We start from the raw sequence: 27,054 nt of genomic DNA, 5'->3' as shown, positions 1-27,054 counted from the left end.
GCCTGCGCACTGGGGAAGCCTTCCTGGTGCCGTTAGGAAGCCAGAAGGAAAATGGCAGCGGGGGAGAGGGAGTTTGGCGGGGTTCTGTGTCTCTTTGATGTGGATGGCACCCTCACTCAAGCTCGGCAGGTAGGACTCCGCTTATCAGACTGGACAGGGAGAGCCGTCCTCGGATAGGGGTAAGGTCACTCCCCGGGCCTCTCGCCAGTGATGACAGAGTCCCGGTCCTGACAGGTTTGTGAATGGAGAAAGATCCCGGGATCTATTTGTGAATGGAGAGATCGCGGGGATCTGTTTGTGAATGGAGAGATCGCGGGGATCTGTTTGTGAATGGAGAGATCGCGGGGATCTGTTTGTGAACGGAGAAGCGATCCCGAGATCTGTATGTGAATGGAGAAGAGATCCCGGGATCTATTTGTGAATGGAGAAGAGATCACTGGATCTGTTTGTGAATGGAGAGATCGCGGGGATCTGTTTGTGAAATATGAAGAGATCCCGGGATCTGTGAATAGAAAAGAGATCCCGGGATCTGTTTGTGAGTGGGGAGATCCCGGGATCTGTTTGTGAATGGAGAGATCGCGTGGATCTGTTTGTGAAAGGAGAAGAAACCCCGGGATCTGTTTGTGAATGGAGAAGAGATCCCGGGATCTGTTTGTGAAAGAGATCGCGGGGATCTGTTTGTGAATGGGGGTGGATCCTGGGGATCGGTTTGTGAATGGAGAGGTCCCCAGATGGGATCCATTCATTTTGGAGCTCCTCTGCACTGTAGCGCCTCTTGATTGATGCCTTTTCCTAATAAAACCACTGGTATCACAAACAAAGAAAACAGATATTTCCCCAATTAATAACTAATAAACCATAAACAAAACTTGTAAAATTAATTCCCAGCAATGTCCACTATACTCTCCAGTGCTCGTTTTGATGCTCTTTTGTTAAAACATTTCTTGGAAACCTTGTTCCAGCTAGCTTACTATTTAAAGATACATGTCTATAAAATGGACATGTATTTAGTTTGGAAATTGTGGCCGATTTTTACTCCGGTATCTTCCATTAATTTCCACCCTGCTGTGTTTCCCTCTCCCATCTTCCCCCCAATGTCGTACTTTAGAAAATCACCCTGGACATGGATGAGTTTATACAACGTTTAAGGAAAAAGGTGAAAGTTGGAGTTGTGGGCGGTTCTGATTTCGATAAAATTAAAGAGCAGCTAGGAGACGAGGGTGAGTCATTCCTTCCAAACAGGATCACAGTGAGGCGGAGACCTGCACCAGACTGACGGTACCGAGCTTCGTACATTATCTTTAGTCCCCAGTTTGTACATTTTGTTTAATGCAAAAGTAAAGGCGATCGCTGCAGAACTTGTCAATAACAAACCCTAAGCGCCTGTGACCTATCTCCGGCACTTGATTTAAAAAGAAATCTCAACTTAATCCGCCCTATCGAAAACTGAAAGTTTTTTTTTCTCTGATTGATGATGAAGGCGGGACAAGTAACCAATCAGAACAGCAAAGACGACGTGGCAATTCCGGCAGCTGGGTTTACAAAATACCAATGAGTAAATAGACAGGATATTAAGGAGACACAGCCCATTCATGTTTGAAAATCGCTCGCAGATAGCCTCATTTATTGTTCAGTGTGTTTCCAATTGGGCTGTCTCTTGTTTGTACGACGTGTCTTAACTGAAGTTCTCCTACCTAGGAGAGACCAAATGTGTTATCAGGATTTATCTCCTGGAGGATAGAATGTAAATAAGATCATAAGAATTAGAAGTACCATTACCCATCCCATCAAGCCTCTTCTGCCATTAGATAAGATCTGAATATGGCATTAACTCCACTTCCCTACCTATCGCCTTCATAACCCTTAAGTCTAGATCAAAAATCTGTCTAACTCAGCCTTAAAATATATTCAGTAACCCAACTTCCATTGCTCTCTGTGATTCGTCCTAATTTCTGTCGTCAATGGGGGACCCCTTAGTTTTAAACTAAGCCCCCTAGTGTTCAGACAGAACGTTCTGCACTCGTTTTAAAGACTGAAATTAGCTTTAGGTGGCACAACTTTAACAGAACTGAAGAGGAGGCTTGAGCGGTGGAATTCTGCAGATGAACCAAGGTGGGAGCTGCTGTCTGCACAGGTTAAGTGGTTCTTTCAGCACTCCTTGTGGGCCAGGAAATGCACCTCCAAGCTCCTCAAGAAAGACTTTGGCTAACTGGACATTCCCCACCTCAAACCACAATTGCGGCTCTTCCCTATTCTTTCGATTGCCAGAAACCAATCCCAAGAGTACTGCACAACAAAAACAAAAATACCTGGAAAAGCTCAGCAGGTCTGACAGCATCTGTGGAGAGGAACACAGTTAACGTTTCGAGTCCTTATGACTCTTCAACAGAACAGTTTTTTTCTTCTGGCTGTCCAATTGGCTGGAGAGGAAGAAAATGTATGAATGCCATTAAGGTCAGTAGGATCTCCACTTTCCTAGCCTTACCATGTTCTTTGGCTGTTTTTGGTCTCCCCATATCCTCTCCACCTCCCCATTAACATTGGAGTCAATTTGCCACTCTAAAACAGAGTCATAGAACCCATGAACAATTGATGCTGTTTCACTGTTACCAAAGCAACACATTCATGCAAAGCCAAAGGTGATGTCAAAACAAATGGTAAATTTTATTTTTCAAGAAGAGTTTGTTTACAAAATGTTTGTTCTGAGTAGCAGATTCCTAACAAACCAGTTCTACCTCAATCCATTTCAGAACTGACAGGAGCAATAGCGGTTTTATTGTGTCTGATACCACCATAGAAAATGGACCAGCTGGTTGCTGTTGAGTAGGAATGGCAATAGGACTTCAGCAATATAAATTGTGGAATCTAAAATTGATATTCTGAATGTAACCTTTAAATAATGGTATGAATAGCACAATTGATACTATTTGTCAGTCAAGGAAGGTCAGTAAGAATTTGAGTGATACATAAGTAGGAAAGCTGAAAAGGAGATATTAAATTGCTCCTATGTCATCAAATGAAAACAAAACCTAGTTACAGTGCCCCTTTTTAGAGGGACAGAACTAATAAAGAACTTAAACAAAAACAAAGGAATCTTAAGCATATTTGTACAATCCACCATGCTCCTGCAGTGGCTACTGATGGCAGTAGGTGTGCTCCTTCTCTATGGCTACCCAGATATGGACAAAACTGCACAAGAGAGAGGCAGGCTGACAGAGGGACCACCTCCACAAGCCAAGTCAAACCTGATAGAGGGTTATAAAAACAAAAAACTGCGGATGCTGGAAATCCAAAATAAAAACAGAATTACCTGGAAAAACTCAGGTCTGGCAGCATCGGCGGAGAAGAAAAGAGTTGACGTTTCGAGTCCTCATGACCCTTCGACAGAACTAGGTGAATCCCAGGAAGGGTTGAAATATAAGCTGGTTTAAGGTGGTGGTGGGGGGGCGGTGGGGTGTTGGGTGGGGGGAGAGAAGTGGAGGGGGGTGGTGTGGTTGTAGGCAAAAGCAGTGATGGAAACAGATCATCAAAAGATGTCACAGACGGCAGAACAAAAGAACACATAGGTGTCGAAGTTGGTGATATTATCTAAACAAACGTGCTAATTAAGAATGGATGGTAGGGCACTCAAGGTATAGCTCTAGTGGGGGTGGGGGGAGCATAAATGATTTAAAAATATTTAAAAATAATGGAAATAGGAGGGAAAAAGAAAAATCTATATAATTTATTGGAAAAAAACAAAAGGAAGGGGGAAGAAACAGAAGGGGGGTGGGGATGGAGGAGGGAGGTCAAGACCTAAAGTTGTTGAATTCAATATTCAGTCCGGAAGGCTGTAAAGTGCCTAGTCGGAAGATGAGGTGTTGTTCCTCCAGTTTGCGTTGGGCTTCACTGGAGCAATGCAGCAAGCCAAGGACAGACATGTGGGCAAGAGAGCAGGGTGGAGTGTTGAACTGGCAAGTGACAGGGAGGTTTGGGTCATTCTTGCGAAAACACCACAGGTGTTCTGCAAAGCAGTCGCCCAGTTTACATTTGGTCTCTCCAATGTAGAGGAGACCGCATTGGGAGCAACGAATGCAGTAGACTAAGTTGGGGGAAATGCAAGTGAAATGTTGCTTCACTTGAAAGGAGTGTTTGGGCCCTTGGACGGTGAGGAGAGAAGTGAAGGGGCAGGTGTTACATCTTTTGCGTGGGCATGGGGTGGTGCCGTAGGTGGGGGTTGGGGAGTAGGGGGTGATGGAGGAGTGGACCAGGGTGTCCCGGAGGGAACGATCCCTACGGAATGCCGACAATGGGGGTGAAGGGAAGATGTGTTTGGTAGTGGCATCATGCTGGAGTTGGCGGAAATGGCGCAGGATGATCCTTTGAATGCGGAGGCTGGTGGGGTGATAAGTGAGGACAAGGGGGACCCTATCATGTTTCTGGGAGGGAGAAGAAGGCGTGAGGGCAGATGCGCGGGAGATGGGCCAGACACGGTTGAGGGCCCTGTCAACGACCGTGGGTGGAAAACCTCGGTTAAGAAAGAAGGAGGACATGTCAGAGGAACTGTTTTTGAAGGTAGCATCATCGGAACAGATGCAACGGAGGCGAAGGAACTGAGAGAATGGGATGGAGTCCTTACAGGAAGCGGGGTGAGAAGAGCTGTAGTTAAGGTAGCTGTGGGAGTCGGTAGGCTTGTAATGGATATTGGTGGACAGTCTATCACCAGAGATTGAGACAGCGAGGTCAAGGAAGGGAAGGGAAGTGTCAGAGATGGACCACGTGAAAATGATGGAGGGGTGGAGATTGGAAGCAAAATTAATAAATTTTTCCAAGTCCCGACGAGAGCACGAAGCAGCACCGAAGTAATCATCGATGTACCGTAGAAAGGGTTGTGGAAGGGGGCCGGAGTAGGATTTGAACAAGGAATGTTGCACATACCCCATAAAGAGACAGGCATAGCTGGGGCCCATGCGGGTACCCATAGCCGCACCTTTTATTTGGAGGAAGTGAGAGGAGTTGAAGGAGAAATTGTTCAGTGTGAGAACAAGTTCAGCCAGACGGAGGAGAGTAGTGGTGGATGGGGATTGTTCCACAACTCTTTCTACGGTACATCGATGATTACTTCAGTGCTGCTTCGTGCTCTCGTCGGGACTTGGAAAAATTTATTAATTTTGCTTCCAATCTCCACCCCTCCATCATTTTCACATGGTCCATCTCTGACACTTCCCTTCCCTTCCTTGACCTCGCTGTCTCAATCTCTGGTGATAGACTGTCCACCAATATCCATTACAAGCCTACCGACTCCCACAGCTACCTTGACTACAGCTCCTCACACCCCGCTTCCTGGAAGGACTCCATCCCATTCTCTCAGTTCCTTCGCCTCCGTCGCATCTGTTCCGATGATGCTACCTTCAAAAACAGTTCCTCTGACATGTCCTCTTTCTTCCTTAACCGAGGTTTTCCACCCACGGTCGTTGACAGGGCCCTCAACCATGTCCGGCCCATCTCCTGCACATCCGCCCTCACGCCTTCTTCTCCCTCCCAGAAACATGATAGGGTCCCCCTTGTCCTCACTTATCACCCCACCAGCCTCCGCATTCAAAGGATCATCCTGCGCCATTTCCGCCAACTCCAGCATGATGCCACTACCAAACACATCTTCCCTTCACCCCCACTGTCGGCATTCCGTAGGGATCGTTCCCTCCGGGACACCCTGGTCCACTCCTCCATCACCCCCTACTCCCCAACCCCCACCTATGGCACCACCCCATGCCCACGCAAAAGATGCAACACCTGCCCCTTCACTTCCTCTCTCCTCACCGTCCAAGGGCCCAAACACTCCTTTCAAGTGAAGCAACATTTCACTTGCATTTCCCCCAGCTTAGTCTACTGCATTCGTTGCTCCCAATGCGGTCTCCTCTACATTGGAGAGACCAAACGTAAACTGGGCGACCGCTTTGCAGAACACCTGCGGTCTGTCCGCAAGAATGACCCAAACCTCCCTGTCGCTTGCCATTTCAACACTCCACCCTGCTCTCTTGCCCACATGTCCGTCCTTGGCTTGCTGCATTGTTCCAGTGAAGCCCAACGCAAACTGGAGGAACAACACCTCATCTTCCGACTAGGCACTTTACAGCCTTCCGGACTGAATATTGAATTCAAGAACTTTAGGTCTTGACCTCCCTCCTCCATCCCCACCCCCCTTCTGTTTCTTCCCCCTTCCTTTTGTTTATTTTCCAATAAATTATATAGATTTTTCTTTTTCCCTCCTATTTCCATTATTTTTAAATATTTTTAAATCTTTTATGCTCCCCCCACCCCCACTAGAGCGATACCTTGAGTGCCCTACCATCCATTCTTAATTAGCACATTTGTTTAGATAATATCACCAACTTCGACACCTATGTGTTCTTTTGTTCTGCCGTCTGTGACATCTTTTGATGATCTGCTTCTATCACTGCTTTTGCCTACAACCACACCACCCCACCCCCTACTTCTCCCCCCTCCCCCACCCCCCACCACCACCTTAAACCAGCTTATATTTCAACCCTTCCTGGGATTCACCTAGTTCTGTCGAAGGGTCATGAGGACTCGAAACGTCAACTCTTTTCTTCTCCGCCGATGCTGCCAGACCTGCTGAGTTTTTCCAGGTAATTCTGATAAATGGCTATCTTTGCCAGGTCCTACACAGTATTGACTGGTCTTCACGCATCTGGGCTAGGAAGGAGGGATTAACGGTCACTTCCCGTAACTGATTACTTACCAGTGACCACTGCATCCAAGTGTCTATGTGTGACTTTGGACAGTTTGCTTGATCTACCATGCACCTTTGTAAACCACCCTCTTTACTAGGCTTAGTTTTATTACATGTGGAGTGATCTAATTTGCTGTTGAATGTTATAAAATATTTAGGAATGCAGCATAATTAGTGGCTGTTGTTTTAATTTCTTGTATTTCAGCTTTAAATCACTGGTGTGTAGGTGGTACGTTGTTCAGAATTAGAGCAACAAATAAAGCAAGCAATGCTGATTAAGTTAACAGGTGGACTATACATAGATTTATTGTATTATGACTTCAGGAAAATAAACATCTTGGTTGTATCAGATTCTAACATGTCTGCTTTATTTTCCTTTCAGTTGTTTCAAAAGTTGATTATGTGTTTGCTGAAAATGGCTTAGTTGCATATAAAGAGGGCAAGTTTTTGGCTAAACAGGTAAGTTTTTAAAACAATTAAATTGACCTGTATCGGTTAAAGGAGAGATATGCCCTTTTTTACTATTAATGCACACTTTTACCTCTGGGAGTATGTATTCTTTGATCTATTAATCTAGCTTACTCCCACCCTCCTCTCTGAAAGGGAGGAATGAAAGAAGGGCTTGTTTTATCTGATACACTGCCACAACACTAGAAAATGTGAGTAAGATGCACTTGGCTATAAATGTGTGGCAGCAATTTATGCAGCCAGCATTTCTGATCTGGTAGAAGTGTAACTGCTTATAATTTAGATTTAAATTTAAAAAAAAAATTTCCATCATACCACTGCAGAATTTGTTTTACATTTAACAGATCAATTAATCATGCAGCACCTTGAATGCCAGTGTTATCTTGGCTGCTGATAAAGGAAGAATTGTTTCATCCTGAATTGCTAGATCTGTTTGAAATCTATTCCAATTAGCACGGTGATCATGTGTTTCACTACCACCATGCTAAATGGGAAAGATTTCAAACAGATCTAACAACTCAAGGCTGGGCAGCCATTAGGCACTGTGGACCATCAACAGCAGCAGAATTGTACTCGAACACAATCGATAACCTCATAGCCCAGCATATCCCCCACTCTACCATTACCATCAAGCCATTGAATCAACCCTGCTTCAATGAAGAGTGCAGGAGGGCATGCCAGGAGTAGCACCAGGCATACCTAAAAATGAGGTGTCAACCTATTGATGTAATAACAGAGGAACTTTCATGCCAAATAACATAAGCAGCAAGTGATAGACAGCTAAGCAATTCCACAACCAACAGATCAGATCTAAGCTCTGCAGTTCTGCCACATCCAGTCTTGAATGGAGGTGGATGATTAAACAACTCACTGGAGGAGAAGGCTCCACAAATATCCCCATCCCCAATGATGGGGGAGCCCAGCACATCAGTGCAAACAATAAGGCTGAAGCATTTGCTACAACCTTCAGCCAGAAGTTCCAAGTGAATGATCCATCTCAGCCTCCTTTGGAGGTCCCCAGCATCACAGATGCTAGACTTCAGCCAATTCAATTCACTCCATGTGATTTCAAGAAACGGCTAAAGACACTGGATAGTGCAAAGGTTATGGGCCCTGACAATATTCTGGCAATAGTACTGAAGACTTGTGCTTCAGAACTTGCCACGCCCCTAGCCAAGCTGTTCCAGTACAGCTGCAACACTGGCATCCACCCGGCTATGTGGAAAATTGCCCTGGTATGTCCTGTACACAAAAAGCAGGACAAATCCAACCCAGCCAATTACCACCCCCTCAGTCTACTCTCTATCATCAGTATAGCAATGGAAGGGGTCATCAACAGTGCTATTAAGCGGCACTTGCTTAGCAATAACCTCACTGGCGGCCAGTTTGGGTTCTGCCAGGGCCACTCAGCTCCTGACCTCATTACAGCCTTGGTTCAAACATGGACAAAAAAGCTGAACTGGTGAGGTGAGAGTGACTGCCCTTGACATCAAGGCTGCATTTGACTGAGTGTGACATCAAGGAACCCTAGCAAAACTGGAGTCAATGGGAATGAGGGGGGAAAACTCTCAACTGGTTGGAGTCATGCCTAGCACAAAAAAAGATGGTTGTGGTTGTTGGAGGTCAGTCATTTCAGCTCCAAGATATCACTACAGGAATTCCTCAGAATAGTGTCCTCAGCCCAACCACCTTCAGCTGCTTCATCAATGACCTTCCTTCCATCATAACGTCAAAATTGGGATTATTGCTGGTGGTTGCACAATGTTCAGCACCATTCGTGACTCCTCAGATACTGAAGCAGTCTACGTCCAAATGCAGCAAGACCTGGACAATATCCAGGTTTGGGCTGACAAGTGGCAAGTAACATTAGTGCCAAACAAGTGCCAGGCAATAGACATCACTGAATCCCCCACTATCAACATCCTGGAGGTTACCATTGACCAGAAACTGAACTAGACTAGCCATATAAATACTGTGGCTACAAAAGGCTAGGAATCCTACGACGAGTAACTCACCTCCTGACTCCACAAAGCCTGTCCACCATCTACAAGACACAAGTCAGGAGTGTGGTGGAATACTCCCCCTAGTGGAGCACCTAGGGATGGGCAATAAATGCTGGCCGAGCCAGCGAAGCCCACGTCCCATGAATGAATAAAATACAAAAAATCCTTTTCTTTTTCATATCAGGTTCCACATAAACATAAAAAATAACAAAAAAAACTAGCATAAATTAAAATCTTAAGTGTACCATATAGATGTTAGATTTTAACAAAAATACAGTAAAAATGTAAAATCTACTTCTAATTTTCTTCTCCGTCACTGATTTTATATCCTCTGAATACAGATCAATGTATACACTGGGATTTTCTTTTAACCAGAATGGGAATCAAAAGTAGGGGACAATTCATATACAAGTGTGGCTTATATGACACTTTGATCATTTTGAAGACAGCAAATTGTAATGTTAGATGCCCATAACTTTTTTGCCTCTGGATCCTTCCAGAACTCGGATGGAGATATTTGCAGGATCTCCTAGTAATCCCCCTGAGGGACTGAGCAAAGATTGCTACACCTGTACCTGTGCTGGGGCAGACTTAGCCATCAATGCAGTACTGACTGAGGTGGGATAACTGGTGCAAAGTGGAAGTGCTTTGAATCAAGCCCCAACTTCCACTTTCCCTTTCACCATCGTCCCTCTTATGGTCCACCCACACTTGCCTGGTGGTGAACACTTTACATCAGTGGGTGCAAGGCTAGGGTATTACACATCCTGTTTAAGGATGCATTCGTTACATGCCACTCATTAGTGAAAATATCTGCATGTGCTCGTTTGATTGCTGGGTTTGATACCCCATGCAGATTGCCACTCTTTACATGGAGAAAGACATCATTGCAAAGACCTCTGATATCACACCATTCATCCTTGGGACTTCTCCATTCGCTCTGCGTGTGTGCACTGTGCAGCTGGCAAACCTGCTAGCGAATCTCTCATTCCTTGCTGCTACTCTAGAAGTATTTTATTCGTCAATGGTCCCTAAGATATAGCAGGTGCGTCCAGTTGAACAGAGCTTGGAGTGTCAGGCAGCCTCCAGCATAAATGCTCTGCTGTTTTTGTCTCCACCATTTCCTCATGCACATTTGTAATAAGTAAATTATCAGGTGAAAACTGAACTATCTGCCTTGCCAGTCCTACCAAAGTGTGAGTAACTGAGCTGGTGCATGCTCTGCATGAGTCCTGTGGCGATGCACATTCACAGGGAGAAGTTGTCGTCATGCTCCTGGACTATCTTCTGAGGATGCTTGAAGGCCCTGAGGGAGATTAACGGCATGAATTAGAATTTCAAGGTAAGAATGTTAAAGTGATCATTATTCACATGATCACTGGCTGCTGATGTCAGGTCAACATGAATGAGTGATGTACATCATGTGGCTGCCTTCCATTTAATTCTGTTACCAGGTAGCTGGGAGGCCTCTATCCCCTGTGGTATGCATGCTGAGGCTCCACTAATGTCTAGCCTCCTCATCAGTTGTCAGTGAGAGACGGATGGAAGGCCACCTCCAGTTCTGTACCTCTCACTCATCATCTGTGCATTTGTTGAGAATGAAAATTACGCAAGGATGAGGGTCTTTGTCAGTGGTGAGTCAACAGGTTAGGATGTGAGGAAGTGCGTAGAGAGAGAGGGGTGGGTGCACCTACCAGGTAAGCTGGTGGGAAGAGTGATGTGTACTTACCTTTCCTGTCCTACTTAGTTCACTAACCAGCTTTCAGCATAAATTCACGAGTGTGGAATCACATTCCTGTTACTGACCTCATGAGCAACCTCCAGCATCAACTTCTATGTATCACCAGGTTTTTTCTGCCGGTCAGTAGGAAATGTATCTTGCTGCAGGCCCTTAACAGCCTCCAACATCACAAGCAGGGAGATGTCATTAAGACGAGGTGCAACTGTACACCATTCTGCCAGTTCATTCGGCCATGCTCCCAACTCCAAGATACATCAAGTTGCATGTTTGCAATGTTGCTTTAAATACTGAAGTTGAAATTGACTTGTGGGTTCTTGTCATTCCTAATCACACTAATTGGTCGGGAAACCCAGAAACGCAGGGATAATGCAGTGGGCGGGTCAGTCCTCCACCCACCCAGCACCAGGCACTTAAAATCCAGCCCACTGTATTTATTCATGATATCAAATATACTTCACCAGCAATTTTGTTTTATATGCCATGATTTTTTAGAGCATCCAGAGCTATGTTGGTGAGGAAATACTTCAGGACCTGATCAACTACTCTCTAAATTATATGGCCAAGATTAAGCTGCCTAAAAAAAGGTAAAAATCCCATCTGAAATTAAACAACTTCAGCATAGTTTGCAATCTTTTATCAACATTTTTTAAACATTCTGCACATTAATATTTATCTATTTACTGCTAACTTTGTTTGTTGATAATGTATAGTAATTCCAATGAATTAAAAGAGAAGTAAAAATTTGAATACAGTGGGACCAATAAAGGTAAAAATTGGTTGGACCTCAATGTACCTATAAGTTACTAACCTATAATGTCCAGTCTTATTCTGTTTCTTTTTCTTAAATAAGGAAGTTGTATTTGACAGTGCCCAGTCTTCTGTAACATTTTTTTCTTTTCCTAAGAAGTTTAGATTATTTAGAAGGTCAAACCATTTGCTCTTTCTTCCCACAGGATCTTCTTACATAAACATTAAATTTATCTAATTTTATTTTGAGTAATTTCATTTGTACCGCTTGGCTTAATAGTAACCTGCAAAATCCAGGGGACAGTACTTATTTATCAATTCTGAAGATCCCTCACTCTCAATTACAAGCTTGTCACCTTAATCTCTCAGTGGGCCCACCTCTTCCTTGCCTATCCCCTGATGTGCCGAGCAATAGTGCTTTTATTGCCCTTTTATATTAATTTACATTCATGCTTTAACCTTTCTATTCTCCCCTTTTGCAAGCTTTTTCTATTTATATTTTCCCTATTTTTTTAATTAAATACCCTTTAAGTGCTAAATGCCCTTTTTAAATTTGAAATTCAATTTAATCTCTATGCATCCAGAAAATCTCGACTTTCAGTGCATCATTTTTGCCTACTGATTTTCTGTCTCTTGTTTAAATATTTCCTTGCATTTAAACTGTGAATGGTTATTTTTTGACTTTTTATACTTTACAGTGTTCCTGTTGTCTTTTAATTATTATAACTCTTATCCTAGAATTTTCTGAGCAAAGATATATTGTAGCTACTGCTTTCCAAATATTCTTCTAATTTTGATTATCTGTTAACTCTGCTTTATTATCTGAACCAGCTCAGGTTGTGCTTTCTTTCTTGTTGGTGTAGCAATATATTGACTAATAAGACAGGCAGAAAAACACTGCAAAATGCTTTCACTTTTTCAAACATTTTTCTCTCACTATTATGGAATAATTAAAATCCCCATGAATTATAGTTTTTGTTGATACATACTTCTCCAAATTGTCTACAAATAGTGTATTTGATTTCTTCTTCACTGGTAATCTATAATTACTCCTAGTGTGACTAATTCCTTGCCAGTCTTCAATTCTATACAAATTAATACTTTTGGGATAACTTCTCTACTTAATTCTTTAAGCTCCAGTTATTGTCTCAATTCCCCAATATCCTTCCTTAGCATGTTATGATCTAGAATGTTTAATTGCTATTCCTGACCTAGCAGCAATTATGTTTCCATTACTGTTGTTAAATCATAGTTTTCTATTTTGATCAATGAGTTCCCTAATTTTAATTCTTATACTTGGTGAATTTTAATTTGGTTTCTACTGTTGGGAATTTTCCCTCCTCTGCCTTCCTGCATCCTGACCCATTTTTATGATTTTGTCCTGTTTAACCATTTAATTTTCTTATTATGTATACTCTCTGCTCCTTGCAGCTTACTGTATTGTTTTACCCCATCCAATCCCATATTGGTTTAAACTTTCCCCCACAAATCTAATTAACTTCCCTCTAGACCACCCCTTTAGTTAACTCCTGACCCAGTGCCCCAAGAACTTTAATCCTCCCCTCTGACACCATGCCCAAAAATGTACATTTTACCTTCTTAATCTGGCCATTCCAGTGTTGACTTACATGTGGTAGTGGTAATTCTCCTTTTAGATTATTTGGTTGAATAATTTTGTATACACCAGTCTTTAGGAATATATTTCCTAAATATGTCATATTAGAAGTTATACTTTCAAAAATGTATTCAATATATTAATCATAAATGTTTTCAAAAACTTGAAGCACCTCATGGTAGATGGACTGATAACCTGTATTGAAGTTATTTTACAGTCATATGCAATTCAAAATTTACAATAGTTTAAACATTAGTAATGATTAGTGACTGTATAAAGTTCTGTTTCTTACACAGGGGCACTTTTATTGAGTTCCGTAATGGAATGCTAAACATCAGTCCAATCGGTAGGAATTGCAGCCAAGAAGAACGTATTGAATTCTTTGAACTTGACAAAGTGAGTACATTAGAAAAAAAAGTCTCTTGGATGATTTGATGAAAATATAGGAAACAGATTTGAGGACACCAACTAATCTTCAGCAAATGAAGTAACTTGAATGAAAACAATTTCAGATTGAGTTGCTGGTCAGAAACTTAGGGGTTTATCTTGCCCAAAATGGTGAAAACAGGTGCTAAATCGGTGCAGTGTTATTAAGACTAGCCTGTTTGAATACGAGCTGGGCAGGAGCAGGCACTGAGCCAATTGGCTGCATGCCACCATTTTACGTGGGCAGACCAATTAAGGCTCGCCCAGCGTAATACGCAGCCTGTAGCGCTCAGCGTTACCTGTGCGGGCGGGGAAAGAAGGGGGAGTCGGCCAGCGCTCTTTCGCGCTTCAATCTCCCTGAAGCACTGAGCTGCCTCAGGGAGATTGTATGGATATTGAAAGGATTGAATAAATGATTTAAAAATGTATTTAAACATGTCCCAACTCATGTAACTGTGTCACATGAGTTGGGACATGTTTTAAATTTATGAAAATTTATTTAATAAAAAAGGTTCAGGAAACCTCATCCTGCCCGTGGATGAGATTTCCTGAAAAACGTGAAGGCCACTTGGGCTTTTCACCTGCCCGCCAATCTTAAGTTTGGACGGCCAGCATTCTTAAGTGCTTTAATTAATTTCTTAATGGCCTTAATAGACCATTTATATTTTGGCGGGTACCCACCGAACAAAATATTGCAATGGCGTGCGATGACATCGGGACACACGCCCGATGTCATCACGCATCATTTTGCACGTCGGCGTGTTGGGCCCGCCACCGCACGCCAACTGGAAAATTCTGTCCCATATCTTTGCCACCATCTCCATTGCCTACCCTAACCATTGTCTCAGGTTGAACCTTGATTGTCCTAGCATGAACCAGGACTGCCTACTTTCCACCTCTTCTGTGTGAACTCATCTGCCCTCCAAAACCCTCATTCATGCCTGCTTCACCTCAGAACTTGTTAACTCCAAAACTTGTTTTGTCTGGCATCCAATCCACCATCCTCAAACTTCAACTGCTCAAAAACTCTGCTTAAGTCCCATTTACCACTATCCAAGTCCTTGCTAAAATTGAATAACATTCCCCATAATTGCATATGATCTGCTCAAGGCTAATCCAACCCTTGGGTTTTGATTATGACCGCAAACCAGACTTGTGGTTTTTGATATTAGCTGAATTAGATTACGCATGTGTATCTCACTCTCAGTTATCACTATATAGAATCATAGAGGTCTACAGCACAGAAAAAGGCCCTTCGCCCCTTCAAGTCTGCGCCAGTCAAACAAGTACCTAACTATTCTAATCCCATTTTCCAGCACTGGGCCCATAGCCTTGTATGCCATGGCATCGCAAGCGCATATCCGAATTCTTCTTAAATGTTATGAGGGTTTCTGCCTCTACCACCCTTTCAGGCAGAGTTCCAGATTCCCACCACCCTCTGGGTGAAAAAAAATTCCTCCTCATATCCGCTCTAAACCTCTGCCCCTTACCTTAAATCAATGCCCCCTGGTTATTGATCCCTCCACCAAGGGGAAAAGTTCCTTCCTCTCTACCCTATCTATGCCCCTCATAATTTTATATGCCTCAAACATGTCCCCCCTCAATCTCCTCTGCTCCAGGGAAAATAACCCGTTTATCCAATCTCTCCTCGTAACTAAAACTCTCTAGCCCAGGCAATATCCTGGTAAATCTCCTCTGCACTCTCTCTAGTGCAATTACATCCTTCCTATAATATGGATCCCAGAACTGCACGCAGTACTCTAGCTGTGGCCTAACCAGCGTTTTATACAGTTCCAGCATAATCTCCCTGCTCTTATATTCTATGCCTCGGCTAATAAAGGCAAGTATCCTATATGCCTTCTTAACCACCTTATCTACCTGTCCCGCTACCTTAAAGGACCGAAAGACATGCACACCAAGGTCCCTTTGATCCTCGGTACTTCCCAGTGTCCTACCATTCATCATGTATTCCTGTGCCTTGTTTGTCCTGCCCAAGTGCATCACCTCACACTTATCTGGATTAAATTCCATTTGCCACTGATCAGCCCATCTATATCTTCCTGTAATCTAAGGCTATTCTCCTCACTCTTTACCACCCCACCAATTTTCGTGTTATCTGCAAACTTACTGATCAACTCTCCTACATTCAAGTCTAAATAGTTTATATATACACCACAAACAGCAAGGGACCCAACACCGATCCCTGTGGAACCCCACTGGACACAGGCATCCAGTCACAAAAACAACCCTCAACCATCACCTTCTGTTTCCTGCCATTCAGCCAATTCTGGATCCAATTTGCCAAATTGCCTTGGATCCCATGGGCTCTTACCTTCGTTATCAGTCTCCCATGTGGGACCTTATCAACCCTATCTACATCTACCTTATCAAGCCCTAGTACAATTTTAAAGATCAAATTTTTTTTTAAAGAGGGTCCCGCACCCTTTTTTGGCTTTACCATCCAACTTTCATCCCCAGTTCTGATGTTAATTGGGCTGGTAATGAGGAAGACACAGCTAACATCAACACATGTGATCTGTTTAATCACCATGATGGCAGGAGTTAAACAAAATATTTTTTCAGGTTACTTTTTACAAATGCTGTGTATTGAAAGCTACTGGTCCTCACTTCAGAATCACTGGTACACTGACTATCTTAGTTACTTTGCATGTTTCCTTCCCTCACTTCTTTGAACATTTGTTTCCTGCATTCCTTTAATATTATCCACTAGTTCATTTATTTGTTTTTTTAAAATTTTTTTTACTTCTTTTAAGTTGCCAGACTAGAAGTTACATTTGAAATTTGAAGAGCTAACTCATTAGATACCAAATAATTTATTCAAAATCGGTTAATAGACAAAAGTGGCATTATTGAAATCTAATGTGGCTAAGTGCCATAACTGCACATATTAGAAGAAAATGGGTAACGTAAATATTCTATAAAGGTTGGCTAACCACCTACTGATGAGTTGTGCAAGGGTTTTAATTGACTCAATGCTCGGCATGTCCAGTCATAGAGAAGCAACAAAGGAAATAGAATGCAGAACTATATTGCCAGTTATAGTTGAGGCAAGTCATGCTCAAAATGTATTGTGTTCTGATCAAACCACATCTGATGTATCCAGCTCTGGCCACTGAGGTGAAAGGGAGATATTCAAGTCCTGAGGTGGTTGAGAGAATAGTCTAATGTCAAAGAACTAAGTTATGAGGAAAGATGGGAGAAACGTGGTCTTTGCAGCCTTTACATGTAATGACTAGGCAGTTACCTTATAGCATTATATAAAGATACATCGAGTCATATAAAACAAAAAAGGGTTAATGCAGAATATATCTTCAAACCAAACCATGGTAGATCAAGGCAGCAGAGATTCACACTGTTAAAATGTACATTTACATCTGTAGTTCGGAATGTCACACAAAAGAATAATAAACGTAATAGAATAGAATTCTGGTGAATGTAGTGGGGATGAAATTGTGTCGGATACTGTGAAGGGAGAACTGTAACATCTTTCTGGATGCATGAACTAAGATGGGTCAAATAGCTCTAGGAACATTAGGAACAAGAGAAGGCTATTCAGAACCTGCTATTTATCTTGTGATTTTGTGCTGGCCTAAAATGCTCCTAACTGTAAATATAAATGTAATATTATAGTCTCCAGTTATTGCCACACGGTGGTGCTGTACAGCTGCACTGAAAGTTTGCCCTGTTTAAACAGCAGATTTTGATATAATACTTTTGGCAGTTTCTGCATAAGATTCTTAAGTTGGGTACTACAGCACTACCATATTTCAGCATTAAAGGTCATTGTACAGTTCCTTCAGTGTATCAGTAATATTGGTGGGAAAGCATTGTAACAAGTACTGGGAATTGGTTATTAAATAATTGGGTTATAGAAGAGGATTTTCTCCTGGTCCGAACCTAGGGTTAGTAAATTTCAGATCAGCGTATTGTGTTGTAATTTTGTCCAGGTTTAAGGAACCATTTCTCTTGATGGTTTTGCAACAACTCCTGTAACTGGACCTAATGCCCTATGATCTAGTTCACTGTACTTTGTACTGCTGTCCTAGAGTTGCTGACCTTTAGGGTTAACAGTGACCCTGTTTGCAGTAATCCATATACTGAATTACAAAGCAACAGGAGTGGTCATTTAACCTCTTGAGCCTATTGTGCCATTCAGTTAGATCATGACTAATCTGTACTTCACCTCTCTTTTCCCACTTTTGATCCATATCTCTTGACGCCATTGCCTAATAAAAATCTATCAGTTTCAGTCTTGAAAATTTCAATTCACCCAGCATTCCATAGCCACTTGAGTTCCATATTTCCTTGATCATTTGTGTGAAAAAAAATCCTGATTTCATTCTTAAATGGCCCAGATCTAATTTTGAAATTATGTCCTCATCCTCTCGATTCCTCCTTTAGAAAATAATTTATCTGTATCTATCTTATACATTTATCATTTTAAACATCTCAGTGGGACCGCCCTTCAAGTTCTGTATTCAAGGAATATAAACTAAGTTTATGCAAAAGTCCCCGTTATTTAACCCTTTAAGCTCTGGTGTCATTCTGGTGAATCTACACTGTACCTCTCACTAGGCCAGTGTACCCATAGGCCATTAGTGCCCAAAACAAATAAGATCTGACCAAGCATTTGAGATAACTGAATTATCACTTTCGAATTCCAACCCCACTGAGATATAGTCAAAGTTCCAATAGCCTTTTTGAATTACATTTTCTACCTAGGCATTGGCTTTTAGTGATTTGCGTACATGGACATCTAAATCCCTTTACTCCTCCACAGCTCTACAAGGCCCTCACCATTAAGGTTACGATCATTTCCTAAAATTCCTTTTTAAGCTCCCCTGCTTTTTTTGTAGCACTCTACAGTCACCACAATCTTTTCTTGTGCCTCAGCGCTGTACTGTACTTAGATGGTGGAAGATTGTTTGTGTGGATTTATTTTCTTTTACTATCATTCCTCCTCCCATAAGAGGATGCACATTTCCATGCTTAGCAGGTCCTCCAAAGGTCAGATCACTGAATTGTCAAATCGTTGGCAAGAACTTGCAGGATGTCACCCACCTGTCAGTTTGTAGGTACACCAGAATGCTGCTCCGATAAGATTACAGACATTTTCTGTTCATTGATAAAACAGAATGTTCTAAATCAAATTCGAGTAACCTAAAATTAAGAATATTATCTGAATAGAAACTGCAGCTATTCTTAGGGCAGGGCCGGGGCTGGAAAATGTGGCAAGCCATTCAAAAGTCCATTGACTTCGGTGGGACTGTAAAATCCCGCCGATGTGAAGTTCCACCCTTGGTTTTCATTTTGCTGCATAACTGGTATTGCAATCAAGGGATAAAAGTGTGCCTGTAAAATTTTTCCATTTGCTTCTTTTAGCCCCTATCCTGTACTTCATAAACATTTGTTCAGATTTGGTTGAATGTTAACTGGTAATTCTGATCAAGGCTTCAATCCTCGTATTCTGTGACCATTCAGATTTGGTCAGTGAATGCTTTGTATTGAAATAACTGCAGATGAGCAGTTTGTGCATTTAATTTCTTTGTGTAATAGATGTCAGGTTTGAACTTATCAAGCTGAACAAATTTTAGATTTAAGAGAAGCCCCCAAAACCGCCAGTACAGGTGACATGAAACTTGTAATGCGATCCAATATACTAGCATCTTTGGAGAATTTCTTTTGGTCTAATTTGAGTGTTGTTTCTTACAAAGTGAATGTACATTTTGAAATGTGCTACAATTCTGCTTTGTTTTAAAACAGAAAGAAGAGATCAGAGAAAAATTTGTGGCTGATTTACGAAGAGAATTTGCAGGGAAGGGCCTCACTTTTTCTATAGGTAATTTTAATTCTCTGTATATTCCATATATATTTGAGTGATGTATATCAACCATTTAGAGATTATCAGCCATCTTTTCACTATCTAAATAGTAATTACAGAGAAGGCACATGTATTGTCTAAGAGCAGTTAGTTTTTACAATCTGCACACTCCAAAAACAATGAAAATAACATCTGTAATAATGAATTAGAATTGCATTATTGAAGTAATTTTATATACTTTCATGGGGTGCATTTATTTGAATGCAGCCTGTTGTAATTGGCTTTCATTTGTATTTTGAAATCCAGCCTGTTTAATCTGTGCTCTGCATTTTTGGTGTCAAGTCACCAGGTACTAAGGATTCAACCTTCAGGTCTACAGATTGATTTGAACTAGCATCAACCCTGTTTACACATCAACCTTAACTTCATTGCAACATTAAGAAGGTCACCAGGAGTTTCCTCTGGGGCTCACTGATTAGCTATCATAACTTCAGAAGATTGGCCAAACCCTATTTATGTATCTGTCCAGAATTTTGGCTTAAGTTATGGTGGCTAGTTAGGCAAACACCCAAAGAAATTCCCAGTGGATATGTATTGAACCCTTAAATATACTAATAAAAGTCTACATTCCTTGCACTATTTATTTTTACCTTATTAAGACACTGGAGTTTCAGGATTTGGCATCAGTAATGCTTTGTGAGGCAGAAATATATAATATATATTCCTCTCCCTCCCAGAGCCATGATAGGGTCCCTCTTGTCCTCACTTATCAGCCCGCCAGCCTCCTCATTCAAGGGATCATCCTCCACCATTTCCGCCAACTCCAGCATGATGCCACCACCAAACACATCTTCCCTTCACCACCCGTCAGCATTCCGTAGGGACCGTTCCCTCTGGGACACCCTGGTCCACTCCTCCATCATCTCCTACACCTCAGCCCCCTCCCACGGCACTTTCCTGTGCAACTGCAGAAGGTGTAACACCTGCCTCTTTACTTCCCCCCCTCCTCACCATCCAAGGGCCCAAACACTCCTTTCAAGTGAAGCAGCACTGCACTTGTACTTCCCTCAGTCTACTGCATTCGCTGCTCCCAATGCGGTCTCCTCTACATTGGAGAAACCAAACGCAGACTGGGTGACCGCTTTGCTGAACACCTTCGGTCTGTCCGCAAGTATGACCCTGACCTCCCTGTCGCTTGCCATTTCAACACACCACCCTGCTGTCATGCCCACATGTCTGTCCTTGGCCTGCTGCATTGGTCCAGTGAAGCTCAACGCAAACTGGAGGAACAGCACCTCATCTTCCGATTAGGCACTTTACAGCCTTCCGGACTTAACATTGAGTTCAACAACTTCAGATCATGAACTCTCTCCTCCAATGTCACCCCTTTTTTCTAATAATTATTATATATATTTTTCTATATATATTTTTTTCTTTTCCCACCTATTTCTATTATTATTTTTACAATTTGCTTCCATATTGTTTTATCCCCATCTTTTAGCCTATTTCGATCCCCTCCCCCCCCCCACCCCATCCCCACTAGGGTCATCTGTCACTTGTTCATCCTGCATTCGACCTTAATGTCACCATTAGCACATCCTTTAGCTAATATCACCACCTTCAACACCCATTTGACCTTTTGTTTATATCATCTTTGGCATTCTCTCCTTTGCCTCCACCTATCACTGGCCCTCTATCCAGCTCCACCTGTCCCACGCCCTCTTAAACAGCTTATATTTCACCACATTTCTATTTCTCTTTAGTTCTGATGAAGAGTCATACGGACTCAAAACGTTAACTCTGTCTTCCTCTCCACAGATGCTGTTAGACCTGCTGAGTTTTTCCAGCAATTTTTGTTTTTGTTACAGAAATATATGTTACTTCTAACCTGTTTTGTTTTCATCTCCCTCACTCGCAGGTGGACAGATCAGCTTTGATGTGTTTCCAGATGGGTGGGATAAACGATACTGCCTGGGAATCCTTGAGAGTGACAATTACAAGACCATCCATTTCTTTGGTGATAAAACCTCACCAGTGAGTAAACACATGGGGGAAATTTAAGCATAAACGAGTGGGTTGGGGGTGAAAATTTTGAAATTCTAAACTCTGACCCCACCCCGCCCTCTTCCGGGTTTTACTTACGAATTTGTGACAAGGGGCTGACAATGAACCTACTCCCAGGATGTGGGTGCAAATTTAAACATTTTGGCAAGGCTGGCAAACTGATGTAACCTGCTTTGCAGGTTTGACAATTGGGTAGCAGGGTTTCCCAGGCAAGACAAGGTCAACTTCAAGGTCAAGGTAAGTACCTTCACTGCATTGCTTGTGGCCCAGGATGGAGCAGGCCATAATACAAAAAGGAAGAATCACCAAGAATGGGTATCCTTGAAACTGAAATGATGCTTTCTTTTGAAATAAATCAGGAAGAATAACTTTTAATGTTTGAAGTATTCCATAGTATAAACAAGGTACTGCAGCAGACATGGCCTGGAAAGCTCCGGGGGTGGGGGGGCGGTGGTGCAGCTTGTACAAAGTACTTTTACTCTAAATATTCAATCTCATTGCAATACTTTTAGTGGAAACCTTTCAACAGGTTGAACCTAGCATTGACTGCAACAAGCTAATTTTGTAAAAATTAAGAGGATTTAATTTTAAAGTGAATTCGGCCCCTGCTGCGATAATTGGTTGTAGATAGGGTTACATGTAGGCATCTTGAGTCAGCTTATTTGCATAACAATTAAAGTAGACACTGGTATAAACCCAGTGTAAAATGGTGTAAGTGTCTGAATTCACAGCATACACACTTCAACACCAAACAGGACAACCAAAAGAACATTGCTTGGCTCTCGCATAACTTTACTGCGTGTTATCAATATTTTCATCATAGCTTTAGAGCAGCAGCCCATGGCAACAAGCCAGAAAAGAAGCGTGCAGGATGTTACTCATTCAGACCTCCGAGCCCTACTACTGGTGGCAGGATGAACAGACCTTAGGGAGGGTCCTCAGCCCCCAGAAGTAAAGTTGGTGTGGAGCTGACCCGCTCCACTCCAGCCCACAGCCATAACGCCACCACCCGCCCCCCCAAAAAAATGAACAAACTCCCAACCCATCTTCCTACCCTTTTTAATGTGGAGCTGGAGGGTGCAGGTATGTTCCTTAATGGCTCCACATTAAAAACCATGGGCTGAGTTTTTAAAAACATACAATTTTAGTGGTGGACAGTTGCTTGAAGTACTGCCGGTTTTCCCTAAATGCAACTGGTTCTTTCCGAAAGCAATTTGATAAAGGGCCTTTGGACCCTTTATTTACATATACAAAGGACTTGATGTCTAATTCATGGGGTGGGTCCAAAATACCTCTTCTGATGCCTATATCAATATGGCTCAACTCAATGTGTGCACCGACTTCGCCTGTCATATTAGAGGATATATGGTGCCTGTAAGACAGGTGCAGCTACATTTCTGGGCCTATATTTCAAAGGGTGACCTTGTTGGACCATAAGTATAACTAGGTCAGTAAAGAGAGCAGTAAATTCATCTTCAGCACCAAAGCCTTAACTTCAGGCCAGAGGGCGGTGGAGAGAAGGAGGTGGGAGGAAATTTCACATTGAACATGCCTTCCCTTGACTAACAAGGGAATCAAAGAACAAAGGTTGTCCGTCGTAGATGGAAATGAATTTGAGACCACAATCAGATCAGCCATGGTCTTATTGAATGGCAGAGCAAGATCAAGGAACTAAATGGCCTTCTCCTGCTCCTACTTAATATGTTTGTAAGTGCCTTCAGCTGTTCTAATGTCCCCCAGGATCCCAATATAAAATATCGCCAGCCAATCATGATTGGGAATGTCTTAAATTATTTGTGGTTCTTCTCTAAACACATATAAATCTTCTTTTTGCAGGGTGGGAATGACTATGAAATATACAGTGATGCAAGAACTATAGGTCATTCTGTGACATCTCCAGAGGACACTAGGAGAATTTGTGATGAATTATTTTTCCACTGAGGGATCAGTCTTCATCATGAAGTTGTGGATGTTTTCCAAGTTCACATCATCTAAATGAAGAAATATACTTGAATTAAATCTAACTTTTCTCAGCTTATTATGACCATTTCCACAAAAATCCTGAAACTATTTTTATTACATCGGGAGCAACTTTTTTTTTTAAATAACCTCTAATTTTTTAGTGGAGTATTAGCTAACTATTGGGCAAGCTATGGGTGTGGTCCCTAAAATTAAAATTAAAGGCAAAATCTCAAGTAGAAATTAAGCAACAGATAATTTGACTAATAAATGGGAGCTAAAGATGCAGCCAATTAATGATCCTCTTAATTGCACTTCTTACCTCATAACATGTAGAATATTTAGACCTGATGTGAAAGGATGAATTTATTAGGCAAATATAGTGTATATACTTGAATAGGCTATAGTCATTTACTGTGGCATTCCTTCCATTGATTTTTTTTAACCAAAAAAACCTGGTTAGCAAAATTGAAAATCAGGAAACTCAGTTAAGTACTTCCTCAAACTTAACAGCAGGAATTATATTATCACTTGAACCTTAATTCCTTAACATGGAATTTTTGGGCCAAATCTTCTGGTCTCCAGATCGTTGGATACTGGATATATGACCGAAGATGCATTTTAGGACCCTGTGGAAGATCTTATGCGCTGATCCACATGGGAATTGCCCAGAAAGTTTCAGCATCCGATGGGCAATTCCCCAGCTTCCTGAGACCCTCTGCGAATGCCTCTGACTCTGAATTAGATGTGGAGACTTGGGACAGATCCACAATAGTTACCTAGGAAATGTTAGACACATATTAGGCCAGGTTTTAATTTGGGTAACTGCACCACTGACCCCACAATCAACCACAACCCCCACTCCCCACGCCACTGACCCAACCACCCTCCTTGCAACCATCTCCCCAACTACCCACCTCACGCAACCATCCACTTACCTATTTTACCCCTCTACCTGCCCCCACCTACCTATTCATCCTCTCACTCATCCATTCACTAACATTCAAAGACTGGACCTTTAAACTTACCATCCAGCAGCTGTAAAAAGGAGGGACGTCCTATCTTTCCTTGATTCTACTCTGTTCTGACGGAGTTCCCGGAGAGACACAGCGTTGCGCATTTCTGTGGAAGTTGGGATTGGAAGACTCAGGGAGAAACACACTGCAGCATCGAGTCAGGGGAATTTTCGATCTCAACGGCAATCCAACGATCATTACCACTGCTCAGAAGATCCAGCCCTTTATTACTTAACTTTAGATTCAATCAAGACCTTTACTCTGTATTTTTAAAATTATGCTAGTCACTGTGAGGGTTAGAAGGGTGCTGTACTTAGCAACTGAGCTCACAGTAGCAACCCTGCAGTGATCTTGCTAATCATCTCCCATGGGTTCTCTGACTTCAGAATAATGCTCATACAGTACCAAGCAATAATCCACAGAACCATCTGTTGGAATGTGTTCTTCATTTTTATTTAAAACTACATTTTACAACAATTATACAATATTCATGATTATGGGGTCCCCAAAAATCTAGTTAAGATCCACTACTGTCTTTGAATTAATTAATTTTCCTATTTGAAAATCTGTTTACATTTACATCTGTAAGGATGGCTGTCAATCATATACTACATGTTACAATAATGTTGTTATTCCTACCTCTAGCCATATGCAATGAGAGATATATTTCGATACCTAGTTTTAATAAAGATATATATATCAGAGTAAGGGGAAATAATTTTAAATGCTTGTTGTAGCTGTCCTTGTGTTCATTCAATTCAAAGAAAGGAACGACAGAAAACTAGAACTCCTGAATGCAAGACATAGGCAGACTGCCTTTCCTAATATCTCTAATAATAATTTGGTTTCACATTTTACATCTTGACTGAAATATCTCGAGCAAAGGCTTTGTGTGCAAGTTTGATTCTGTATACTGTGACACGTGATTCTGTGCACTGCAAGGATATTGTACTTTTTTTTGCAAACAAATAAAGCCATGATAAAAGCAATTTCATGAAAAACTGGCTGCTCTCATGTATTTTTGAAAGACTGCTCGAGGACAACTCTACTCAGAGCATGTATTAAGAACTATATTTGGAGTCAGTCATTAACAGATGTTCTTTTATCTTCCCTGTGACCCTTCCCAATCTGTTGATGCCGTGGACTGTGGAACATGGTCCTGTGCCTATGTCAAAAATAACTTAGTTGGATCTGATGCAATGTTTTATGAGTAACCAAAATAGATATTAAGTATTTGCTAATTGAATGTTGTAAAGAATGTTAATGCACTCAGATCCTCAAGTTCATAATTTCATCTAATTTATTTTAATAATACATTATCATGTTTAGTCTAATGCATTTGAATTAAAAAGATTAATGATTAAAGAAAAAAATCTTCTGCCTGGTTCTGTAGGCTTAATTTAAATGTTCTAAAATAACCAATTTATAGAATTGCTCTTACAATTTGTCTACTAGTTCTATTTTACTTTGAGAAGTGCAACATTGTCTTAAATAACCAAGCCCTAATTCACACCTAGGAGCTTGCATTCTTTAAAATATAAATAGTTGGTATCCAGTTTTCATTCAGGGTGGGAGACTTGATTGTGTTTATAAGGAAAGCAGAAACTGAGGAATGATTGTGAATCCAGAAGTCACAAAATTAAGACTTTTTAAGAAGTTACAGAACTAGTTAGAAATAAATTATGAATATAAATAAACTGTTATCAAGTCTCAGTTTGCTGCTTAGTACTGGTTATACTTATAATGGATAAATTGAACCAGATGTAATTTTTTTTATTAGATGGTTTAATCGTTTTAGGCCATTTTTTTGATGTATAGTTCTGTTTTACTACTATTTATACTTGTGTAAATGTTGAATTTTAAAGAACCATTTTTCAAGTAAAAAGTTAAGGAGTCAACTTTTACACGGGTAATATTTTCGCAGGACTTACTTTCAACTAAAACACATCCGCCCAGCTCACCTAACGCCTGCTCTCAAAAGAATCCACCAGGTAATGGGGGAAGTGGCACCCACGCCAGCCTTTTATTGTCTGTTTATTTCTCTCTGTATTTTATTAAGGAGCCTCCTGCAACCTGGGAAAGGAAGCAGTAGTATCAACTGAGCCTTTGGTGTAAAAATTAAGACTGTATGCAGTTGCTCTCTGGGTCACATTTTCTTTTGCCTTTGAAGATCCCACAGTTCGGCAGCAAAAAAAGATAAAATAGTTTGCATTGATGCACTTAATTCTGTATACCCATTTTTCCAATATTTGGAAACTGGGGTTGAGATAGCACGGCTCCACCTACCTATCCCAACAATTTTTCAATTCAAATCCATGGTTTCAACAGGCTACAGCTACAGGAAAACCTTGCCCAAAGGGCTTAGCCAGATGCTGAAGGGAACATAGAAACATGTGGAAAAGTGAGCAGCTCTTGAAGGGTTGAAGCTACCCTTTAGAAG

At 41.6% G+C, this 27,054-nt stretch overlaps 1 protein-coding gene across 1 annotated transcript; it reads left to right on the top strand.

The window, feature by feature from the left end:
* pmm2 (phosphomannomutase 2) lies at positions 1-25,615 on the top strand. The gene is made up of 8 exons (XM_041205927.1): positions 1-129; positions 1,109-1,220; positions 7,116-7,192; positions 11,438-11,529; positions 13,604-13,703; positions 19,518-19,593; positions 21,494-21,609; positions 23,476-25,615. The coding sequence occupies exons 1-8, from the start codon at positions 52-54 to the stop codon at positions 23,578-23,580; spliced, it is 756 nt and encodes a 251-aa protein (XP_041061861.1). The 5' UTR covers positions 1-51; the 3' UTR covers positions 23,581-25,615.
* Positions 25,616-27,054: the final 1,439 nt, after the last annotated feature.

This window comes from Carcharodon carcharias, chromosome 15 (genome assembly GCF_017639515.1).
Source record: "Carcharodon carcharias isolate sCarCar2 chromosome 15, sCarCar2.pri, whole genome shotgun sequence".
NCBI classification, from domain to species: Eukaryota; Metazoa; Chordata; class Chondrichthyes; order Lamniformes; family Lamnidae; genus Carcharodon; species Carcharodon carcharias.
Note: the sequence above shows the minus strand (reverse complement) of the source record. Positions and strands in the feature narration are given on the sequence as shown.

Excerpts from the sequence above, each read along its gene's own strand:
- pmm2 (XM_041205927.1), top strand. The coding sequence starts at position 52 with ATGGCAGCGGGGGAGAGGGAGTTTGGCGGGGTTCTGTGTCTCTTTGAT. Across the intron at positions 13,704-19,517 it reads AATTCTTTGAACTTGACAAA|AAAGAAGAGATCAGAGAAAA; the intron begins GTGAGTACATTA and ends GTTTTAAAACAG. Across the intron at positions 21,610-23,475 it reads TTGGTGATAAAACCTCACCA|GGTGGGAATGACTATGAAAT; the intron begins GTGAGTAAACAC and ends TTCTTTTTGCAG.